Below are 23764 nucleotides of genomic sequence, written 5' to 3'. Positions count from 1 at the left end.
TTGGGGGGTTTTAGGGGATTTTGGGCTCCCTTTTGGGGTTTTAGGGGATTTTGGGGTCCCTTAGGGGGTTTTAAAGGATTTTGGGATCCCTCTGAGGTTTTAGGGGATTTTTGGGAAATCCTTTTGGGGTTTTCAGGGGCATTTTGGGTTCCTTGAAGGAATTCAGGGGAATTTTGGGATCCCTTTTGGGGTTTTAGGGGATTTGGGGGAGTTTTAGGGGATTTTGGGGGGTCCCTTTGAGGTTTTAGGGGATTTAAAGGATTTTTGGGGAAATCCCTTTGGTGTTTTCAGGATTTTCGGGTCTCTTCGGGGGTTTCAGGGAATTCTGGGGTCCCTTTGGGGATTTTGGGGGATTTTGTGGGTTTTAGGTGATTTTGGGAAATCCCTTTGGGGTGGGGATGGGCTCTGGGAAGAACCTGAAGGACCCTAAAAAACAACAAAACCAAATCCCATTTTTATTTCTTTTTTTTTTTTTTTTTTTTTAACCTGGAATTATATTTTTTTTTTCTTTTTGGGTTTTTTTTTGTTGTTGTTGTTGTTGTTGTTTTTTTTTTTGCAATTCCGAGAGAGTTTTACCAAAAAAAAAAAAAAAAAAAATCCCAAAACCCCGCGGGGGAGGGGAAAGAGAGGGGGGAGGGGCAAAAAAAGGGGGGGTGGGGGAGGGATGTGAGGGTCCCAACACCCCAAACCCCCCCCCAAAAATCCCCTCCCCCCAAACCCCAAAACCCCCCCGGTGGGGGAGGGGCGACCCCAAATCCCATTTTTGGGGGAGGGGCCCCAAATTTTAGGGTGGGGGAGGGGAGGGGGTCCCAAAATTGTAAGGGGGGGGGTGGGGGTGGGGGAGGGGCCCGCCGGGCCGAGAGCGTGGGGGGAGAATTTTGGGGTGCGGGGGCGACGTTTGGGGGGAAATTTTGGGGAATTTTGGGGGAATTTTGGGGGAGGAGGGGTCACATGATTGGGGAGGGGCAGAACCGAGCGCGGGGGGAGGGGCTGCGGGGTCCCGGGGGGTTTTGGGGGTGGGGGGTGGATTTTGGGGTGAGTTTTGGGGGTTTTGGGGGTCAGTGGGTGTCGTTTTTGATGACGATCTCCAGCCCGTGCTGGCGCAGCTGCGCCCGCAGCAGCAGGTTCTTGTTCTTCAGCTCCTCCACCTGCGTTCGGAGGGGTCAGACACCCCGAAAGAAACCCCAAAATATCGCCCTGCACCCCAAAACATCCCCCAGTGGCCCCAAAATATCGCCCTGCACCCCAAAATATCCCCCAGGGCATTCCCAGTGCTCCCAGTAACCCCCAGTATCCAAACCCACAGCAGCAGCAGGTTCTTGTTCTTCAGCTCCTCCACCTGCGTTCGGAGGGGTCAGACACCCCAAAACATCCCCCAGTGACCCCAAAACATCCCCCAGTCACCCCAAAATATCCCCCAGTGCCCTCCCAGTGCTCCCAGTACAGCCCAGTAACCCCCAGTGCTCCCAGTAACCCAAACCAGCAGGTTCTTGCTCTTCAGCTCCTCCACTGGACTTTGGAGGGGTCCCAAGGGGGTTTGGGGGGTCCAGACAGCCCAAAATATCCCCCTGCACCCCAAAACATCCCCCAGGGCACTCCCAGTCCCTCCCAGTCCATCCCAGTCTGACCTGCTGCTGCAGCACCCCGTTGTCCATGTGCAGCTGCTCCAGCCCTGATCCCATCGATCCCATTGATCCCAGTGACCCCAATCCCATCCCAAAGACCCCAATCCCATCCCAATGACCCCGATCCCATTCCCAGTCCATCCCAGCCCCATTCCCAGTTTCCCCCAGTTGCCCCCAATTGCTCCCAGTCTGACCTGCTGCCGCAGCACCTCGTTGTCCATCTGCTCCAGCCCCAACCCCATGGATCTCAATCCCATTTCCATGACTCCAGCTCCATCCTAACGACCCCAATCCCATCCCAATGACCCCAATCCCATCCCAAAGACCCCAATCCCATTCCCAGTCCATCCCAGCCCCATTCCCAGTTTCCCCCAGTCTGACCTGCTGCCGCAGCACCTCGTTGTCCATGTGCAGCTGCTCCAGCTCCATCCCAATGACCCCAACCCCATTCCCATGACCCCAATCCCATCCCAATGACCCCAACCCCATTCCCATGACTCCAGCTCCATCCCAATGACCCCAATCCCATCCCAGCCCCATTCCCAGTTTCCCCCAGTTGCCCCCCATTGCTCCCAGTCTGACCTGCTGGCGCAGCACCTCGTTGTCCATTTGCTCCAGCCCCAACCCCATGGATCTCAATCCCATTTCCATGACTCCAGCCCCATCCTAAAGACCCCAATCCCATCCCAATGACCCCAATCCCATCCCAAAGACCCCAATCCCATTCCCAGTCCATCCCAGCCCCATTCCCAGTTTCCCCCAGTCCCTCCCAGTCTGACCTGCTGGTGCAGCACCTTGTTGTCCATCTGCAGCTGCTCCAGGCCCCAATCCCATCGATCCCAGCCCCATCCCACTGATCCCAAAGACCCCAATCCCATCCCAATGACCCCAATCCCATCCCAAAGACCCCAATCCCATTCCCAGTCCATCCCAGCCCCATTCCCAGTTTCCCCCAGTCCCTCCCAGTCTGACCTGCTGGTGCAGCACCTCGTTGTCCATCTGCAGCTGCTCCAGGCCCCCATCCCATTGATCCCAGTGACCCCGATCCCATCCCAGCCCTATTCCCAGTGTTCCCAGCCCCATTCCCAGTTTCCCCCAGTCCCTCCCAGTCTGACCTGCTGGCGCAGCACCTCGTTGTCCATCTGCAGCTGGTCCAGGCCCTGCAGCTCCTCGCTCAGCCGCAGGTTGCTCTGCCGCAGCTCCTGGATGTAGTCGCAGGCCTTGGACAGGATCCCGCCCTTGCTCTGTGGGGTTTGGGGTCACTGCTGGCGCCCCATAACCCCAAACGACCCCAAAAAATCCCAAATAATCCCCAAAAAATCCCAAGTAATCCCCAGTGCGTGGACCTGTCCGGATTTGGTGTTCTCCATGGAGCAGTCGGGGATGATCTTGGACAGCTGCACGATCCAGTTGTTGATCTTGTCCCGGCGCCGGCGCTCCACTGGAACGGGATTGGGAACGGGATTGGGAACTGGATTCCCAGTGGGAATGGGGGAATTGGGAATGGGGTTCCCAGTAGGAATGGGATTGGGATTGGGAATGGGGATTGGGAATGGGAACGGGATTCCCAATGGGATTGGGAATGGGGAATGGGAACAGGGATTCCCAATGGGATTGGGAATGGGAACAGGATTCCCGGTGGGAATGGGGGAATTGGGAACGGGATTGGGAATGGGGATTGGGGGAATGGGAACGGGATTGGGAATGGGAACAGGGATTCCCAATGGGATTGGGAACGGGGAATGGGAACGGGGAATGGGAACAGGGATTCCCAATGGGAATGGGATTGGGAACAGGATTCCTGGCGGGAATGGGGGAATTGGGAACGGGATTCCCAGTGGGATTGGGATTGGGGAATGAGAACAGGGATTCCCAATGGGATTGGGAACAGGGAATGGGAACGGGGATTGGGAACGGGGATTGGGAGCGGGATTCCCAGTGGGACTGGGACTGGGAATGGGGAACGGGGCAATGGGGAATGCGAACAGGGAGTTCCAATGGATTGGGATCGGGGATTTGCAGTGGGATTGGGATTAGGACTGGGGATTGGGAACAGGGAATGGGGATTCCCAATGGGAACGGGGAATGGGAATGGGGATTTCTAATTGGGGACTGGGATTGGGATTGGGAATGGGGGAATTGGGAATGGGAACGGGGATTCCCAATGGGAATGGGGATTTCCAACGGGATTGGGATTGGGACTGGGGACAGGGAATGGGAAGGGGGAATAGGAACAGGATTCCCAGTGGGAATGGGATTGGGAACAGGGAATAGGAACGGGGATTGGGAACAGGGAATAGGAACGGGATTTCCAATGGGAACGGGATTGGGAACGGGGATTCCCAATGGGATTGGGAACGGGGAATGGGAACGGGGATTGGGGATTTCCAATGGGATTGGGATTGGGATTGGGGAATGGGGATTCCCAATGGAATTTGGAATGGGGATGGGGAATTCCCAGTGGGAATGGGGCACTGGGAATTGGGGTGCCCCTCTGGGATCGGGGTCCCGCCTGTCCCGGTACCTTCGTTGTGCTGTGCCCGGCGCTTCTCGTCCCGCGTGGCTCGGGGAGCCTCCGACTTCCTGCGGAGGGGCACAGGTGGGCACAGGTGTGCCCAGGTGTGTCCTGGGTGTGTTCAGGTGTCCCCAGGTGTGCCCAGGTGTGCTCCAACAGGTCCAGATGTGTTTTAAGTATGCCCCAGGTGTGCCCCAGGTGTGTTTGGATGTGACCCAGGTGTGTCAAGGTGTCTCCATATATGTCCCAGGTGTACCCCAGCACATCCAGGTGTGCCTGGCTATGTCCCACTGTGCCCCAGGTGTGACATGCGTGTGTCTGAGCGTGTCCCAGGTGTGCCCAGGTGTACCCAGGTGTGCCCCGAGTGTGCCCAGGTGTACCCCGGGTGTGCCCAGGTGTGTTTGGGTGTATCCCAGGTGTGCCCAGGTGTGCCCAGGTACTCACGGGGAGTAGGGATGTGCGCGGGGGGCGATGGAGCGCTGGGCCCCCCCCGGGAGCACCTCCTGTGGTGACATCATCACGAAAAACTGCCCTGGAGCCCAGAGCCACAGGTGAGAGCCAAAAACCCACAGGTGAGAGCCCAAACGCATCCACATGATCCCAACCCATTCCAGGTGCTCCCAAACTCACCCAGGTGCCCCCAAACCCAACCCAGCCACCCCAAACCCAACCCAGGTGAGCCCAAACTCAATCCAGGTGAGCCCAAACCCAACCCAGCCACCCCAAACTCATCCAGGTGAGCCCAAACCCAATCCAGGTGAGCCCAAACCCAACCCAGATGCCCCAAACCCAACCCAGGTGAGCCCAAACCCAACTCAGGTGAGCCCAAACCCAACCCAGACACCCCAAACCCAATCCAGGTGAGCCCAAACCCAACCCAGCCACCCCAAACCCAACCCAGGTGAGCCCAAACCCAACCCAGATGCCCCAAACCCAACCCAGATGCCCCAAACCCAACCCAGGTGAGCCTAAACCCAATCCAGGTGAGCCCAAACCCAACCCAGACACCCCAAACCCAATCCAGGTGAGCCCAAACCCAACCCAGCCACCCCAAACTCATCCAGGTGAGCCCAAACCCAATCCAGGTGAGCCCAAACCCAACCCAGATGCCCCAAACCCAACCAGTGAGCCCAAACAACCAGTGAGCCCAAACCCAACCCAGACCCCCCCAAAGTGGCCCAGGTGAGCCCAAACCCAATCCAGACACCCCAAACCCAATCCAGGTGAGCCCAAACCCAACCCAGGTGAGCCCAAACCCAACCCAGACCTGCCCAAAGTGTCCCAGGTGCCCGCACCGTGGCTAGGCGCTCACCTGTGGGCGTGGGCTGTCCCAGCAGCGCCTCGGAGCTCTGCGTGGTCACCACGGCGGTGGCGGCGGTGGCGGCGGTGGCGGCGGCGCCATCGGCCACACCTGCCGCGGGGAAGTAGGTGTAGTGAGTCTCGCTGGGAGCCGCCTCCGCGTCCACCTGCTCCTCACTCGTGAACGCGCCCTGGATCACCGCCTGGGGGACAGGTGAGGGACAGGTGAGACAGGTGAGGGACAGGTGAGGGACACAGGTGGGACAGGTGAGGGACAGGTGAGGGACAGGTGGGACAGGTGAGGGACAGGTGAGGGACAGGTGAGACAGGTGAGGGACACGTGAGGGACACAGGTGGGACAGATGAGACAAGGGGGACACGGGTGAGGGACACAGCTGGGACAGGTGAGGGACACAGGTGAGGAACACAAGTGGGACAGGTGGCAGACAGGTGGGGGACAGGAGGGACACAGGTGGGACAGGTATGGGATAGGTAGGTCAGGTGGGATAAGTGAGACAGGTGAGGGAGAGGTGTGTGACAGGTGTGGGACAGGTGATGGCCAGGTAGGACAGGTGAGATAATTGGGACAGGTGGGACAGGTGAGGGACAGGTGAGGGACAGGTGAGGGACAGAGGTGAGAGATGGGGGGGACAGGTGAGGGACACAGGTGGGACACAGGTGTGGCACAGGTGAGACAAGGGGGAGAGGTGAGGGACACAGGTGAGACAAGGGGGACACAGGTGAGGGACACAGGTGAGAGGTGAAGGACAAGTGTGGGACAGGTAGGACAGGTGAGAGAGGTGGGACATGTAGGGGACAGGTGAGGGTCTCAGGTGGGAAAGGTGAGGGACACAGGTGGGACAGGTGAGGGACAGGACACAGGTGTCACCCTGCCCCATGGCACACCCGGGTCACCACCTGCGTGGGGCACAGGTGAGGCCCAGGGCATGGCAGGGGGTGTGGCAGTGGGCGTGGCCAGGTGACACACCTGTGTCATGGACTGTGTGGGGCACAGGTGACACGGGGGTGTGGCAGTGGGCATGGCACAACAACACACCTGGGCCATGGACTGGGTGGGGCACAGGTGGGGTGGGGACAGTGGGTGTGGCAGTGGGCGTGGCCAGGTGACGCACCTGTGTCATGGACTGTGTGGCCGGGTAGCCGCTGATGGCGCTGGTGCCCTCGGTCTGCGCGTCCAGCTGCCCGTCAGCCACCTGGATCACCCGGTACATCACCTGGCACAGGTGGGACACAGGTGAGACAGAGACCCCAAACCCCCCTGGATCACCCGGTATCACCTGGGACAGGTGGGACATCACACAGGTGAGACACAGAGACCCCCAGTGTCACCACCTGGGTCACCTGGTACATCACCTGCCACAGGTGGGACACAGGTGAGACAGAGACCCCAAATCCCCAGTGTCACCACCTGCATCATCCCGTACATCACCTGGGGACAGGTGGGGCATCTCACACAGGTGAGACACAGAGACCTCCCCAGAGCCACCGCACAGTGTCCCCCAGGTGTGCCACACTCTTGGTGTGGAGCCAACCCCCAATCCCCAGGTACCTCCCAGGTGTGCCCAGGAGGATCTCAGGTGTACCCAGGTGCCTCCCCTGGTGTATCCAAGCCCCTCCCAGGTGTACTCCAGGTGTACCCAGGTGTGCCCAGGTGCCCCAGGTGTGCCCAGGTATATCCCAGGTGTGCCCAGGTGTATCTCAGCTGCCCCCAGGTGTATCCCAGCTGCCCCCAGGTGTATCCCAGGTGCCCCCAGGTGCGCCCAGGTGTACCCAGGTGTACCCAGCTGCCCCCAGGTGTATCCCAGGTGCCCCCAGGTGCCCCAGGTGTGCCCAGCTGCCCCCAGGTGTATCCCAGGTGTGCCCAGGTGTATCCCAGGTACCCTCAGGTGTATCCCATGTGTGCCTAGGTGTATCCCAGGCGTGCCCAGGTGTGCGCAGCTGCCCCCAGGTGTATCCCAGGTGTATCCCAGGTACTCTCAGGTGTATCCTGGGTGCCCCCAGGTGTGCCCAGCTGCCCCCAAGTGCATCCCAGCTGCCCCCAGGTGCCCCAGGTGCCCCAGGTGTGCCAGGCGTGTACCTGCGTGCCGCCGCCCTCGGTCCTGAACACATACTTGACGCCGGGGTCGGGGAAGGTGGCGGCCGACTGGATGCTGGCGATGGCCACGCTCGTGGGGTCCTCGCCCGTGGCCACCGAGCCTGGGGGGACACCAGAGTGGGGGGGCACCCAAATTGGGGAACCCCAAACTGGGGAGGGAACCCCAAACTGGGGGGGGAACCCCAAACTGGGGAGGGAACCCTAAACTGGGGAGGGGAACCCCAAACTGCGGGGACATGGCATTGGGGGGGATCCCAAATTGGGGAAGGGGTATCCAAACTGGGGGGGGGGAGCACCCAAAAGTGGGGAGGGACACCCCAAATTGGGGAGGGGGTACCCTAAACTGGGGGGGGCAGCCAAATTGGGGAGGGGGTACCCTAAACTGGGGAGGGGGAACCCAAACTGGGGGGACACAGCACTGGGGGGGGGCACCCCAAATTTGGAATGGGAACCCCAAACTGAGGAGGGGAACCCCAAACTGGGGAGAGGGTACCCTAAACTGTGGAGGGGGCACCCCAAACTGGGAAGGGAACCCAAAACTGGGGAGAACCCCAAACTGGGGAGGGGGACCCAAAAGTGAGAGGACACATGGGATTGGGGGGACACCACAAACTGGGGAAGGGGCACCCGAAATTGGGGAGGGGGCACCCCAAACTGGGGAGTGGGGGACACAGGATGGGGGGGACACACCCCAAATTGGGGAGGGGGCACCCCAAACTGAGGGGGGATACGGGATTGGGCGGGACGCAAAAACCTCACCAAAACCTTCCCAAATTCCCCCAAATACCCCGAAACCTCCCCAAATTCCCTGCCAAAGATCCCAAATTCCCCCAAATACCCCGAAACCTCCCCAAATCCACCCCCCAAACCCCAATTTCGGGGTCCCCCCATCACCTTCCTGGATCTGCACCGTCCCCTCCTCGGTCTCGGCTGCTTTTTGCTGCCTGGGGGGGAACAAAACTGTGAGGGGGTAGTCCCTGAGCCCCCCAAAACCCCCAAACCCCAAATCTGGGACACCCCCAAATCCCCCACCCCTCGTGGGTCCCACCCATGGGGCAGTTTTGGAGATCTTGGGGCAATTTGGGGGCTACAGATCAGGTTTGGGGGGGTCTTGGGCCAGTTTTGGGGTGCCTGGGGGAGTTTTGGGGTCCTGGCTCAGATTTGGGGGGTCCTGGGGCCATTTTGGGGGGGGTCCCGTCATCTTGAGGGGTTCCCAGAGCAGATTTTGGGGGTCTCAGGTGGGTTTTGGGGTCCCAGAGGAGACGCTGGGATCCCAGAGCAGATTTTGAGGTCTCAGGTGAGAGTTTGGGGAGCCCAGGTGGGTTTTGGGGTCCCAGAGCAGGTTTCGGGGTCCCAGTGAGTTCTGGGGGTCCCAGATCAGGTTTTGGGGAGCCCAAAGCAAGTTTTGGGGTCCCAGAGAAGGTTTTGGGGTCCCAGGTGGGTTCTGGGGTTCCCAGAGCAGGTTTTGGGGTCCCAGAGCAGGTTTTGGGGAGCCCAAAGCAAGTTTTGGGGTCCCAGAGCAGGTTTTGGGGTTCCAGGTGGGTTTTGGGGTTCCCAGAGCCGATTTTGGGGTCCCAGGTGGGTTTTGGGGTCCCAGGTGAGTTCTGGGGTTCCCAGAGCAGGTTTTTGGGGTCCCAGAGCAGGTTTTGGGGTCCCAGGTGGGTTCTGGGGTTCCCAGGCGGTTTTTGGGGTCCCAGAGCAGGTTTTGGGGTCCCAGGTGGGTTTTGGGGTCCCAGGTGAGTTCTGGGGTTCCCAGAGCAGGTTTTTGGGGTCCCAGAGCAGGTTTTGGGGTCCCACTCACCCCTTCATGGCTCGGCTCCCTCGGGCATCAGCGGGGCGGGAGCGGAGCAGCCTCACGGCCTTCAGAGCCCTGCGGGGACAGCGGGTCAGGGACACGGGGGACATGGGGACATGGGGACAGAGGGACACAGGGACATGGGGGACATAGGACATGGGGACAGCACGTCACGGACATGGGGACATGGGGACAGGGACAGGGGGACACGGGAACATGGGACATGGGGACAGCGGGTCAGGGACAGGGGGACAGCACGGACACAGGGACAGCACGGACACAGGGACAGCAGGGACACGGGGACACAGGGACAGGGGGACACAGGGACAGGGGGACACAGGGACAGCAGGATACACAGACATTGGGATATGGGGACACAGGGATACACAGACACTGAGCTATAGGGACACTGGGGTCAGGGACACCAGGACACAGGGACAAAGACACGCAGGGGGACAGGGACACAGGGATGGGGACAAGGATATGGGGACAGGGATGTGGGGACACAGGGACACACAGACACAGGGATTGGGACAGGGACATGGGGACAGGGTCAGGATAGGGACAGGGGTGGGGACAGGACAGGGACACAAGAATACAAGGATGGGGACAGGGACACGGGGACAGGCATACGGGGACAAGGGGGGTCAGGGATGGGGACAGGGATGGGGATACAGGGACAGGGACATGGGGACAGGGACAGGGATGGGGATAGGGACAGGGATGGGGACAGGGACAGGGGTGTCGGGGACAGGGACACGGGGATGGGGACAGGGACATGGGGATGGGGACACAACAGGGACATGGGGTCACAGGGGGTCAGGATGGGGACAGGAACTGGAACAGGACCAGAATGGGACATGGATGGGACACTGGGACAGGACACCGGGACAGGACACCGGGACAGGACACTGGCCATCCTGACCAGACACTGGCCACCACCATGGGACACTGGCCACCACCATGGGACACTGGTCACCATGATGGGACAGTGACCACTGCGACCAGCCACCATGATGGGACAGTGACCACTGTGACCACAGCCACCAGGTGTGGGCCACCACAACGGAGCAGCGGCCACCACCTGTGACCACAGCCACACCTCCAGGTGTCCCCTCACTGCCCCCTTCCCCCCCAGGTGACAACGAGTCCCCAAAGCCACACAGCCTGTCCCCACAGCCACACAGCCTGTCCCCACAGCCACCTGCTCGCCCAGGGTGGCACTTTGGGGTCACGCCAAGGTGGCCGTAACCTCCCCCTGGGTGTCCCCAGTGTCACCCCGAGCAGCGGCAGTGACACCACGGCCACCCCGGTGTCACCCCGGGGGGAGGGGGGGCTGTCCCTTGTCACCTCCCCCGGGATGGGGAAATGGGGGGGACACCAGGAGGTGACAAGTTGGGGGTCACTGAGGGGAGGGGGGACAGATGGGGGACAGGGATGAGGGGGTGACAGTGACACACCCAGAGGGACAAGAACCGGGGGGGGGACATTCAGTGGGGTGACAGTGATGGGGGGGGACACAAGGGGGGGGTGACAGTGACAGAGCCGGGGGGACACAAGGTGGGGGGTGACAAAACCAGAGAGGGGTGACAGTGACAGAGCGGGGGGCAGGAAGGGGGTGACAAGAGTGGGGACACACAAAGGGGGGTGACACGGAGGGGAGGTGACAGTGACAGAGTGGGGGTGACACGGGGGGGTGGGGACAGACACGGAGGGGGTGACAAACAGAGGGGTGACAGCGACGTAACGGGACACACACACACACGGGGGGGCGACAGAGGGGGGGAGGCGACACAAAAAGGGTGACAAAGCGGGGGTTCACAACGAGAGCGCCACTGCCACAGCGGGGGTGGGGACGGGACACACGAAACGGTGACAAAGTGGGGGTGGTGGGGGGGTGGCGACACGCACGGCGGTGACACCGACACACGGAGGGGGTGGTTACCGAGCGGGGGGGGGGGACAGCACCGGGGGGTGACAGTGACACCCCGCCGCGCGCGCCTGAGGGGGGTCACCCCCGCCGCCCCCCCCGCCCCTCCCCGCGGGCCCGGCGGGCGCGGCCGCTCCCCCGCCGCCGGGGCCGTGCCGGGGCCGCGGTGCCGCCGTTCCCGGCGGGGTTCGCCCCAGGGGCCGCCCGGGCCCCCCGGTACCTCTCGGCCTCGGGCTCTGCGCGCCTTCGGCCCCTTGTCTCGCCATGGGCCCCGCACATGCGCACGGCGCCGCCGCGCCGCCATCGTGGGCGCGGGCGGAAGTTCCCCTCACGCGGCCCCGGCCCGGCTTCGCGCCGCCATCTTGGGCCGGGGCGCCGCGCCGCAGCGCCGCGCCGCCATCTTGGCGCCGGGCAGGGCCGCCCTCACGGCCGGGCGCCATCTTAGCGCGCGGCGCCGCGGGCGGCGCCATCTTAGACGGCGAAGGCGCGCGGCGCTTCCGCCGCCCCGCCGCCATCTTGGGTGAGGGCGGCGCCATGTTGGAAGAGGGCGGCGCTCGGTTAGCGCCGCGATGGTGGCGTGGGGACAGGACCCGGCGCTGCCGAGGGTGAGGAACCTCCGCCCCGCCCGTCGGTACCGGAGGGGTTTGGGGGATGAGCCCGGAGACCCAGGGCCGCCCCCGCGGTGAGGCCGCTGAGGGCGCTGCCATGTTAAAGGCAAAGATGGCGGCGGTGTAAACAAAGGCCGGGGTTTGTGGCTGGCCTGGTGTGGCCTCAGCGTCCCCTCGGTGTCCCTCTGTCCCCGTGGGCCTCTGTCCTCATGTTCCTGTGTGTCTGTGTGCCCAGGTGCCCACAGCCACGTGTTCTCCTGCCCCCGTGTCCCCAAATGTCCCTGTGTCCCCATAGCCCAGTGTCCCCAAATGACCTCATGTCCCAATGTCCCCAAATGTCCCCATGTCCCCTTATCCCAATGTCCCCATTTCGCCCTGTCACAAAGTCCCCAAATGTCCCCATGCTCCCTGTCCCAATGTCCTCAAATGTCCCCCAATGTCCCATGTCCCCAAAATTTCTAAATTTAAAAAGAAAAAGGTTTTTTTAAAAATTTCAAATAATAATAACAATTTTTAAAGAAATAAAATAATAAAAATATTTTAAAAGAAGTTTAAAAATAAAAATAAAAAAGTAAACTAAAATATTAAATTGACTTTTAAAATATAAAATGAAATGTAAATTAAAAAACAAAATAAAGTAAAATCTATAAATAAACACCAACAACCCACCAGCCTCTCCGACTCTGGAATTCTCACCTTGGTATTTTTATTTTTATCATTTCATTATCATTTAATTCTCACTTTATCATTATTTATTTGCACTCTGCTCTGGGGGGGCCCTGCCCACCCTCAGCCCTTTCCCCCCCCCAGGGCTGCCAGGGAGTTCCAGGGGGATTTGGGGGGGTCCCGGAGGGAATTGGGGGGGTCCCAGGGGTATCTGGGGGGGTCCCCGGGGGAAATTTTGGGGTTCCCAGCGGGATTTGGGGGGTCCCGGGAGGGCACGGGCAAATTGGGGTTTGGGGGGCACCACGGGCACGGCCCGGGCCAGCATCACCCGCGCCCCCAAAATGGGGAGGGGGCGGCGGGAGCTGCGCGGGGGGTCCGGGAGAGGCCCCAGGGATTTGGGGCGCCCGCCCCGGGTCGGATCTGGGGCTCCCGGGGTGTCCCAGGATCCGGGGGGCTCGGCCAGGATCGGCTCCAGGGATTTGGGGCGCCCGTCCCAGATCAGATTTGGGGGTCCAGGGGGGTCTCGGGATTGGGGGGCACCACCCTGGGTCACATTCAGGGGTCTGGGGGGTTCACCCCAGATCGGCTCCAGGGATTTGGGGGTGTCCCAGGATTTGGGGGGCTCACCCCAGATCGGCTCCAAGGATTTGGGGGTGTCCCAGGATTTGGGGGGCTCACCCCAGATCGGCTCCAGGGATTTGGGGGTGTCCCAGGATTTGGGGGGCTCACCCCAGATGGGCTCCAGGGATCTGGGGGGCTCTGAGATTCTGGGGGGCTCATCCTGGATCAGCTTCAGGGATTTGGGGGGCTCATCCCAAATCAGCTCCAGGGATTCTGGGGCCTCCGGGGGTCCAGGGAGCTCCAGGATTTTGGGGGGCTCATCCCGGATCAGTTTTGGGGGCCCATCCTGGATCAGCTCCGAGGGCCTGGGGGTGCCCAGGTTTTTGGGGGCTGGAGCAGGGGGAGAGGGGGAGCTCGGGGTGGTCCCAGGGGTGACACCGGCCCCGTCTGGAACAGACCCCGGGGCTGGGGGCTCGGGGGGCTCCTGGGGGGGCTCTGCCGGGGCCGGGGCTGGAGGGGACCCCCCTAAATCCCGGGGATCCCCCTCCCCCGGGATGAGGGGCCGGGATCCAGCTCCATCCGCCCCCCCATTCCCAGCGGGACCCCCGAGCCCTCCCCCCTCACCCCACAGCCCCGTCCTGGGGCTGGGGTCTCCCTCTGCAGCCCCCTCCCCATGGGGGTGCCAGGGGGGGTCCCCCACTCCTGGACCATCCTTTTCTGGGGGTGTTTGGGCCAGAGTCTCTGGGATTTCGGGGGTCTCTGGGATCTCTGGCATCTCCATGATCTCTGGCATCTCCATGATCTCTGGGATCTCCATGATCTCTGGGATCTCTGGGATCTCCAGGATTTTTGGGATCTCTGGGATCTCCAGGATACTTGGGGTCTCTGGGATTTCTGAAATTTCTGGGGTCTCTGGGATCTCCAGGATCTCTGGGATCTCCAGGATCTCTCGGTTCTCCAGGGTTTCCAGGACTTTTGGGATTTTTGGGGTCTCTGACATCTCTGACATCCCTGGGATCTCCAGGATAGCTGGGGTCTCTGGGATCTCCAGGATTTCTGGGATCTCTGGGTTCTCCAGGGTCTCTGGGCTCTCCGGGGTCCCCAGGGCTGTCCCCTCACCCTGGGGTCCCTTGGGGGTCCCCAGCGGGCTGAGCTCGTCGTTGGCGCTCAGGAAGATTTCGTCGGGGTCGGAGTCGGGGGCCAGGAAGAACATGTCCTGCTCCGTGCACTCCTCGATGGACAGGTAAGCGTCCGGCTGCTCCGCCCACTGCTCACCTGGCTGCGGGGTGGGACACGGATGGGACCCCCAGGCACGGCCGGGAAACGCGGGTGGGTTCACTGTGTCCCCCTGTCCATCCCGTTGATCCCATTGATCCCACTGATCCCACTGATCCTATTGATCCCATCCCATCGATCCCATCCCATTGATCCTGTTGATCCCATTGATTCCATTGATCCCATTGATCCCACTGATCCTATTGATCCCATCCCATTGATCCCATCCCATCCCATTGATCCTGTTGATCCCATTGATCCCGTTGATCACGTTGATCACGTTGATCCCATTGATCCCACTAATCCTATTGATCCCATCCCATCGATCCCATCCCATTGATCTTTTTGATCCCATTGATTCCATTGATCCCATTGATCCCACTGATCCCATTGATCCCGTTGATCACACTGATCCCATTGATCCTATTGATTCCATCCCATCGATCCCATCGATCCTATTGATTCCATCCCATCGATCCCATCCCATCCCATTGATCCTGTTGATCCCATCCCATTGATCCCATCGATCCCATTGATCCTACTGATCACATCCCATTGATCCCACCCCAATCCCTCATTGATCCCACTGATCCCATTGATCCCATTGATCCCATCAATCCCATCCCATCCCATTGATCCCATTGATGCTATCCCATCAATCCCACCCCAATCCCATCCCAATCCCATCCCAATCCCATCTCACTGATCCCATTGATCCCATCCCATCCCATTGATCCCACTGATCCCATTGATCCCATCAATCCCATCCCATCAATCCCATCCCATCCCATCAATCCCACTGACCCCATTGATCCCATCCCATTGATCCCACCCCAATCCCATTGATCTCACCCCACCCACTCCTCCCGCCTCCCCCGGTCCCACCCCGTCCCCAAATCCCGGGAACGCCGCCGGCGCTCACGTTCATGAACCCGCTCTCCATCCCCTCCTCCATGGCCGGGAACCCGTCCCCGATCCCGGGGGTCCCATCCTCGATCCCGGGGGTCCCATCCTCGATCCCGAGGGTCCCATCCTCGATCCCGGGGTCCCATCCTCGATCCTGAAGGTCTCATCCTCGATCCCGGGGCTCCACGCCGCCGCCTCCGTGTCCCCGCCGCCCTCCAGCCACGTCTCGGGGCCGTCCAGGAAGGCGAAGGAGTCGCGGAGCTCCAGGGAGAGCCGGGTCTGCTCCGCATCTTCTGCGGGGAGAACCGGGAGCGCTCGGTACCGGCACCCCCCGATCCCTGGGTAATCCCGATCCCGCTGTTCCCCCGATCCCGGTGTCCCCTGATCCCGGTGTCCCCCGATCCCGCTGTCCCCCAATCCCAGTGTCCCCTCTATCCCAATGTCCCCCCGATCCCGGTGTCCCCCAATCCTGATATCCCCCCAATCCCGGTGTCCCCTCTATGCCGATGTCCCCCCAATGCTGATGTCCCCCTGATCCCAATGTCCCCCCAATCCCAATGTCCCCCCAGTCCCGGTGTCCCCTTTATCCCAATGTTCCCCCAATCCTGGTGTCCCCCCAGGCTCAATGTCCCCCAGTCCCGGTGTCCCCCCAGTCCCAATGTCCCCCCAATCCCGGTGTCCCCCCAATCCCGATGTCCCCCCAATCCCGATGTCCCCCTGATCCCGGTGTCCCCTCTATCCCGATGTCCCCCAGTCCCAATGTCCCCCTGATCCCAATGTCCCCCAATCCCGATGTCCCCTGATCCCAATGTCCCCCCAGTCCCGATGTCCCCCTGATCCCGATGTCCCCCTGATCCCAATGTCCCCCCAGTCCCGGTGTCCCCTCTATCCCGATGTCCCCCTGATGCCGGTGTCCCCCCGGGTGTCCCACCGCGGGGTCTCACCGGAGCGGGGCCGGGGGTCCCGGGCGGGCTCGGGGGGGCTGCCGGGGCTCTGTTCCCGTTCCAGCGCGGGGCACGGGAGCCCGCGGGTGAGGCGGGACAGGTTGGAGGTGATGTGGAAGGGGACGGTGACCGAGAAGGGGCCCGAGATGTGCAGCCCCGCGCATTTCTCGGCGCGGGAGCGGCCGCCGACGCCCGGCCCCGCCCGGGGGGCTTTGGGGGTGGTGGGCTCCGACTTGGTGCTGCTCTCGGCCGCCGCTTCCAGCGCCTCCTCCAGGCTCTCGTCCAGCTCCGGGGGCGGCTCCGGGGCCGCGGGGGTCTCATCCGAGCTGTGCTGCCGCTGCGGCCGCAGCTTCACCGACAGCTTCGGCAGCAGCCGCAGCCGGCCTCGGGCCTGCGGAGGGGCGTCGGGCCGGGGGCCGGGGCTCCCGGGGCTCCCGGGGGCGCGTCCGGAGCGGGGCCGGGGCTCCCGGGGTGTGGGGAGCCCCGGGTTATGGGGGGATCGCGGGTGTGTGGGGATCTGAGGGGTCAGAGGGACAATCCCCAGGGGACATAGGGATAATTCCTGAGGGGATGAAGGGACAATCCCATAGGGACAGAGGGACAATTCCTGAGGGATTAGAGGGACAATCCTATGGGGACAGAGGGACAATCCCCAGGGGACAGAGGGACAATTCCTGAGAGGAGAGAGGGACATTCCCCAGGGGACAGAGGGACAATCCCTTGAGGACAGAGAGACAATCCCAGGGACAAAGGCACAATTCCTTGAGGGGACAGAGGGACAACCCCAAGGGGACAGAGGGACAAACCCAAGGGGGCAGAGGGACAAACCCCAGGGGACAGAGGGACATTCCCCAGGGGACAGAGGGTCCCTCTTACCGGCCGGTCCGGAGGGGCCGGAGCTGAGCGAGTCCATGCTCTTGGCCGGCCGCAGAGTGACCTTCCCACACTTCTCTGGGAATGGGGAGGGAGAAGGGGATTTGGGGGATTTTGGGGGGGATTTGGGGACACCCCCTCTGCCCCCTCAGATCCCCCCGAATTCCCACCTTTCTCCTCAGCCTTCCCCGATTTCCGCTTGGCCTCGTGCCCGGAGCGGCCCAGGTTGAAGATGGATCTCCACTTCTTGGCCTTGAGGGAGCCCTTGCTCCTGTGGGGACACCTGGGGATACACCTGGGGACACCTGGGATACACCTGGGGACACCTGGGATACACCTGGGGGCACCTGGGCACATGTGGGCACACCTGGGGACACCTGGGATACACCTGGGGACACCTGGGGATACACCTGGGGGCACCTGGGATACACCTGGGGGCACCTGGGCACATGTGGGCACACCTGGGGACACCTGGGATACACCTGGGGGCACCTGGGGATACACCTGGGGGCACCTGGGATACACCTGAGGGCACCTGGGCACACCTGGGCACACCTAGGGGCACCTGGGATACACCTGGGGGCACCTGGAGGCACCTGAACATATCTGGGGGCACCTGGACACATCTGAAACACACCTGGATACACCTCCAGGCACATGGGATACACTTGGACACACCTGGGGACACCTGGAGGCACCTGGGATACACCTGGGGACACCTGGAAGCACCTGGGATACACCTGAGGGTACCTGGGCACACCTGGGGACACCTGAGCACACCTGGGCACACCTGGGGACACCTGTGATACACCTGAGGGTACCTGGGCACACCTGGGGACACCTGAGCACACCCTGGCACACCTGGGGCCACCTGGGTCACAGTGAGTTGGGACCACCTGAGCCAGGCCCGTGGTTTGGGGGTCCCTGAGGGTCCCCGGGGTGGGTTGGGGGTGTCACCTGTGCCCAGGTGGCCGCAGGTGGCCGTACCTGTGCTCGCTGAGCTCGATGATGGTGTGGTAGGGCCGCATCTGGGGGGGGCCGTCGCCCTGGCTCAGCACGGCCGGGACGTGCAGGGGGGCGACACCCCCGGGCAGGAGCAGCGAGCGACGGGGACTGTCCCCACCTGGGACCCCAAAACGGGACAGGGTCACCTCGGGGACACAAAATGTGACAGGGTCACCTCGGGGACCCAAAAGAGGACAGGGTCACCTCGGGGACCCCAACCTGGGACCCCAAAATGTGACAATGTCACCCCGGGGACCCTCAGTGTCCCCCAGAGCCCCCCCGGGCAGGAGCAGCGAGCGATGGGGACTGTCCCCACCTGGGACCCCAAAACGGGACAGTGTCACCTCGGGGACCCAAAAGGGGACAGGGTCACCTCAGAGAGCCCCAATCTGGGATCAGGGAGTGACATGGGGACAGTCCCCACCTGGGACCCCAAAAGGGGACAGGGTCCCTCACCCAAAAGGGACAGGGCCTCGGGACCCCAACCTGCAAAATGACAGGGTCCTCAGGGACACAAAATGTGACAGGGTCACCTCAGAGAGGCCAACCTGGGACCCCAAAATGTGACAATGTCCCCGGGGCCTCAGTGCCCAGAGCCCCCTGGGAGCAGGGCGATGGGGACAGTCCCCACCTGGGACCCCAAAAGATGTGACAATGTCCCCTCAGGGACGCAAAATGTGACAGTGTCACTTCATCTCCACCTTGGAGACCCCCAAAAATGGGGAGTCAATGTCCCTTGGGACCCCCAATGTCCCCTTGGGACCCCCAGCCAAGGTCAGGGGGGATTCCCCACCTGGAGACCCCAAAAAGGTGTCCCCCCGGTGTCCCCCCAATGTCCCCATGGTGTCCCTGTGGTGTCCCCCCGATGTCCCCACAGTGTCCCTGTGGTGTCCCCCTGATGTCCCCCCGATATCCCCGCAGTGTCCCTCTTCTGTCTCCACAGCGTCCCCCCAATGTCCCCATGGTGTCCCCCCAATGTCCCCATGGTGTCCCTGCGGTGTCCCCCCGATGTCCCCACAGTGTCCGCCCTGGTGTCCCCCTGATGTTCCCCCAGTGTCCCCCCGCTGTCCCACCAATGTCCCCACAGTGTCCCCACAGTGTCCCCACAGTGTCCCTGCGCTGTCCCTGCCTGGGAGCGGCGCGTCCCCGAAGAGCTGCTCCACGTGCGTGAGGATGAACTCCACCACGATGGACTGCACGCGCACCTCCATGAACGCCGCCGTGCCGTTGAACCCCGAGGCCTCGATGTCCCTCGAGCTGGGGACAGCGGGGTCACCAGGGTCACCAAGGTCACCACAGGGTGAGGGGACAGCGGGGGACATGTGGGATGGAGGGTGATGGGGCTGAGGGTGACAGGGGTGACAGTGACAGGGCTGGCAGTGACAGAGCTGAGGGTGACAAGGCTGAGTGTGACGGGGATGAGGGTGACAGAACTGACGGTGACAGGGCTGGCAGTGCTGGGACTGATGGTGACAGTGACAGGTGACAGTGACAGGGCTGAGGGTGACAGTGACAGGTGACAGTGAAGGGCTGAGTGTGACAGGACTGATGGTGACAGTGACAGGTGACAGTGAAGGGCTGAGTGTGACAGGGCTGAGGGTGACAGGGCTGGCAGGGGTAACAATGACAGGGCTGGCCATGACAGGGGACAGGTGAGTGGACTGACAGCGACAGATGACAGTGACAGGTGACAGTGACAGGTGACAGTGACAGGGCTGAGGGTGACAGGGCTGACAGTTACAGGGCTGGCAGTGACCAGACTGACAGTGACAGGTGACAGGTGACAGTGCCAGGTGCCGGGTGTCCCTCACCGCAGCAGGTTGGGCGCCCAGACGATGGCCAGGTTCCTGGCGTGCATGTTGGTGCGCCCGCTGTGCGCCGCCATGCGCAGCAGGTGCCGCATCAGGAACTCCAGCGTCCTGCGACAGCGCCGCCGCTCAGTGCCACCGCAGGGGACACCGCCCGGGGACACTGCAGGGGATGTCCCCACCGCCCTTCACCTGTAGTGAGGCGCCGGCAGCTCCTTCAGCACCTCCTTGATCTTCACCAGCCGCGCCTCCTCCATCTGGATGGCCACGGCGTCCTGTGGGGACAGCGCGGTGACGGGGCCACCCGCCGCCCTGGGGACACCCTGGGGACATGCAGGGACAGCGACTCACGGCGAACTTGTCGTAGAGCTGGTAGGTGAGCAGGGGGTTGGGCAGCTCGCGGCAGTAGGCCTTGCACAGGGAGCTGACGCAGTGAACGTCCTGCAGGTAAACGTCCCGCGCCAGGTCCGGGCTGCGCTGCGCTTCAAACTCCTGCCTGCGGTGGGGTTTTGGGGTTTGGGGTTTGGGATCTGGGAATTGGGGTTTGGGCTTTGGGATTGGGGTCTGGGAATTGGGGTTTGGGGTTTGGGATGGGGGTTTGGGGTCTGGGAATTGGGGTTTGGGATTTGGGGTTTGGGATTGGGGTTTCAGGTTGGGATTTGGAGTTTGGGGTTTGGGATCTGGGAAATGGGATATGGGATTGGGGATTGGGGTCCAGGCTGCGCTGGGCTTCAAACTCCTGCCTGGGATCGGGATTTGGGGTTTGGGGTTTGAGGTTTGGGGTTTGGGATCTGGGAATTGGGATATGGGATTGGGAATGGGGATTGGGGTCTGGGCTGAGCTGGGCTTCAAACTCCTGTCTGGGGTGGGGATTTGGGGTTTGGGATCTGAGAATTGGGATATGGGATTGGGGATGGGGATTGGGGTCCGGGCTGCGCTGCGCCTCGAACTCCTGCCTAGGATTGGATTTGGGGTTTGGGGTTTGGGATCTGGGATTGGGAATATGGGATTGGGGTCCGGGCTGTGCCTCGAACTCCTGCCTGGGATTGGGATTTGGGATCTGGGATTTGGGATACGGGATTGAATGGGGATACGGCCTTGGCATCCAGACTGTGCTGCACCTCGAACTCTTGACTGGGGTTTGGGATTTGGGATTGGGGATTTGAGATTTGAGATTTGGGATTTGGGGTTTGGGATTGGGGATATGGGAATATGGGATCGAGGTCCGGGCAATTCTGGGTTGCCCCAGGAACAGGGGAGAAAAGCCCGCAGGGAGAGAAGCACAGGAGGGAAAAACTTCCCCGGGGAAAGTGAAAGAGAATGGGCAGGGAAAACCCCAAAGGCAATAAAGAGGGAAAAAGGGAAGGAAAGGAGCGGGGGAAGAGGGGCCGGAGCGGGATGGGGGAAGGGAAAGGGCCGGGGGGGGGGGACGGGCCCATCCCCCCCGTCCCTGCTTCCACCTTTTCCCGTCCCATTCCTGTCCCCTCCCTCCCTCCCTCTCAGTCCCGGCATCCTCCAGACTCCACCCACATCCCATTGATCCCATCCGATGTCGTTGATCCCATCCCATCCCATCCCATCCCATCCCACCCCGCTCCCCACTCCACCCTCATCCCGATCCCCATTCCCAGCCCCGTTCCCATCCCAGTCCTGATCCCGCCCTGTTCCCACCCAATCCCAGTCCCATCTCAATCCCTCCCCATTCCCACCCCAATCCTTTTTCCATCCTGATCCCGATCCCTTCCCATCCCTGTTCCTGTCCCTATTCCTGCCCTAGTCCTGATCCATCCCATCCCATCCCATCCCGTCCCTGGTCCCAGCCCCAATCCCGTCCCATCCCATCCCATCCCACTGATCCCATCCCAACCCATCCCATCCTGTCCCCAATCCCATCCTATCCCAATCCCATCCTGATCCCATCCCTTCCCACTGATCCTATCCCATCCCCGTCCCCAATCCCAATCCCGTCCCCAATCCCGTTCCCGTCCCCTGTCCCGCTGACCGCAGCCGCTGTGTGTTGGAGGACACCCCAGACAGGCGGTAGATGCCATCGACCACCCCGTGCTGCTCCACGAACTCCGTGCAGCTCCGGAGCACCTGCGGCACTGCGGGACACGGCCCGGCCCCGCGGTCCGGTGAGCCCCATCCCACGGGATCCCAGTGATACTGATCCCGAGGATCCCGGTGAGCCCCATCCCACGGGATCCCACTGGATCCCAGTGATCCTTCCCATGGGATCCCACTGTACCGTCCCAAGGGATCCCCCACGGGTCCCAGTGATACCCCAGGGTCCCCATCCCGGGGTGGCCCCATCCCACGGCCCGGCTGGTCCATGTCCCTGATCCCCACGGTCAGGATCCCACTGATCCCTGATCCCACAGGATCCCAGTGATCCTGATCCCATGGGATCCCACTACCGTCCCAAGTGACCCCACAGGGTCGGTGAGCCTGAGGGATCCCACTGATCCCTGATCCCACAGGGTCTGACTGAGCCCCATCCCATGGGATCCCACTGATCCCAACAGGGTCCCAGTGAGCCCAATCCCACGGGATCCCACTGATCCCTGATCCCATAGGATCTCACTGAGCCCGGCCCTGCAGGGTCCCGGTGAGCCTGGATCCCATGGGATCCCACTGATCCCTGATCCCACAGAGCCACTGGTTCCCAAGGGATGGGGCCACCAAATCCCAAAGCATGGAGCCACCAACCCCACAGGGATGAGGCCACCACATTCCAAAGGATGAAACTACCATCTCCACAGGGACAGAGTCACCAAATCCCAAAGGATGGAGCCACCAAATCCATGGGGATGGGGCCACCAAATCCCAAACAATGGAGCCACCAAATCCAAAGGGATGGAGCCACCAAATCCCACAGGGATGGAGCCACCAAATCCAAAGGATGGAGCCACCAAATCCAAAGGGATGGAGCCACCAAATCCCAAAGGATGGAGCCACCAACCCCAAGGCACAGACCCCCCCACCCCTCAGGGCCAACCCCCCTGAGATTGGAGCCCCAGCGAGCTCCAACCCCCCCAAATCCCGGCCGAGCCTCGGCGGCCGCGACGCTTCCTGGAGCCCCGGTGACGCAACGGGTGGCGCAAGTCCCCTTCGAGTCCCCTTCGCGTCCCCTCCGGGGCCCCTTCCCCACTTCCCTCGGTGTCCCTGGTGGCCCTGGTGGCCCGCGGGGGGCTCAGCAGGGTGGGCAGGGTGGTGGCACTCACCGTCCTGCCCCGAGCGCTGGAGATGCTCCTGCAGGTCGCAGCCGAAGAGCCGCTCCCGGGAGCCGCCCTTGCGCCTCGCCCGCTGCCGGGCCTTGAGCGCCAGGGACATGGGGACACAGGGACGCGGCCGGGGACAGCGCGGGGGACGCGGCCGGGGACGCGGGGGCCACGCCAGGGGGGTCCCGGGGGTGGCAGGAAGGCAGAGGCCGCGCTCGAGGCGCTTCCTGCTCCCCGCGGCCACAGCGAAACCACAGTGAGGGCGGGGACGCCTGCGCACACGCGTGTGCAAGGGGCACGCCCTGGGGACAGGGGACGTGGGAGTGGGGACAGGGGACACCTGAGTGTGCGAGGGACACGGCCTGGGGACACCTGAGTGTGAGAGGGACACGCCCTGGGGACAGAGGACGTGGGAGTGGGGACAGGGGACACCTGAGTGTGCAAGGGACACGGCCTGGGGACACCTGAGTGTGTGAGGGACACCTGACTGTGCAAGGGGCACACCCTGGGGACACCTGAGTGTGTGAGGGACACGCCCTGGGGACAGGGACAGGCCAATGTGCGTGACACACCTGGAATCACTTGGGCACATCTGGGGGCATTTGACCACACCTGGG

General features: G+C 62.2%; 2 protein-coding genes across 2 annotated transcripts; both read right to left on the bottom strand.

The window, feature by feature from the left end:
* Positions 1–963: 963 nt before the first annotated feature.
* USF1 (upstream transcription factor 1) lies at positions 964–11577 on the bottom strand. The gene is made up of 11 exons (XM_030965170.1): positions 11501–11577; positions 9357–9425; positions 8450–8499; positions 7538–7656; positions 6573–6674; positions 5453–5642; positions 4585–4672; positions 4150–4208; positions 2972–3066; positions 2741–2869; positions 964–1148 (listed from the first exon to the last, which is right to left on the bottom strand). The coding sequence occupies exons 1-11, from the start codon at positions 11557–11559 to the stop codon at positions 1059–1061; spliced, it is 1050 nt and encodes a 349-aa protein (XP_030821030.1). The 5' UTR covers positions 11560–11577; the 3' UTR covers positions 964–1058.
* A 3863-nt stretch (positions 11578–15440) lies between these two features.
* ARHGAP30 (Rho GTPase activating protein 30) lies at positions 15441–23355 on the bottom strand (the record flags this gene model as incomplete). The annotated part of the gene is made up of 11 exons (XM_030965154.1): positions 23151–23355; positions 21929–22031; positions 20278–20422; positions 20119–20201; positions 19930–20037; positions 19248–19375; positions 18101–18236; positions 17284–17384; positions 17101–17191; positions 16241–16566; positions 15441–15589 (listed from the first exon to the last, which is right to left on the bottom strand). Coding segments are annotated over exons 1-11 (1479 nt in total), but the record flags the coding sequence as incomplete, so codon positions are not given.
* Between the last annotated feature and the right edge of the window lie 409 nt (positions 23356–23764).

This window comes from Camarhynchus parvulus, chromosome 25 (assembly GCF_901933205.1).
Source record: "Camarhynchus parvulus chromosome 25, STF_HiC, whole genome shotgun sequence".
NCBI classification, from domain to species: domain Eukaryota; kingdom Metazoa; phylum Chordata; class Aves; order Passeriformes; family Thraupidae; genus Camarhynchus; species Camarhynchus parvulus.
Note: the sequence above shows the minus strand (reverse complement) of the source record. Positions and strands in the feature narration are given on the sequence as shown.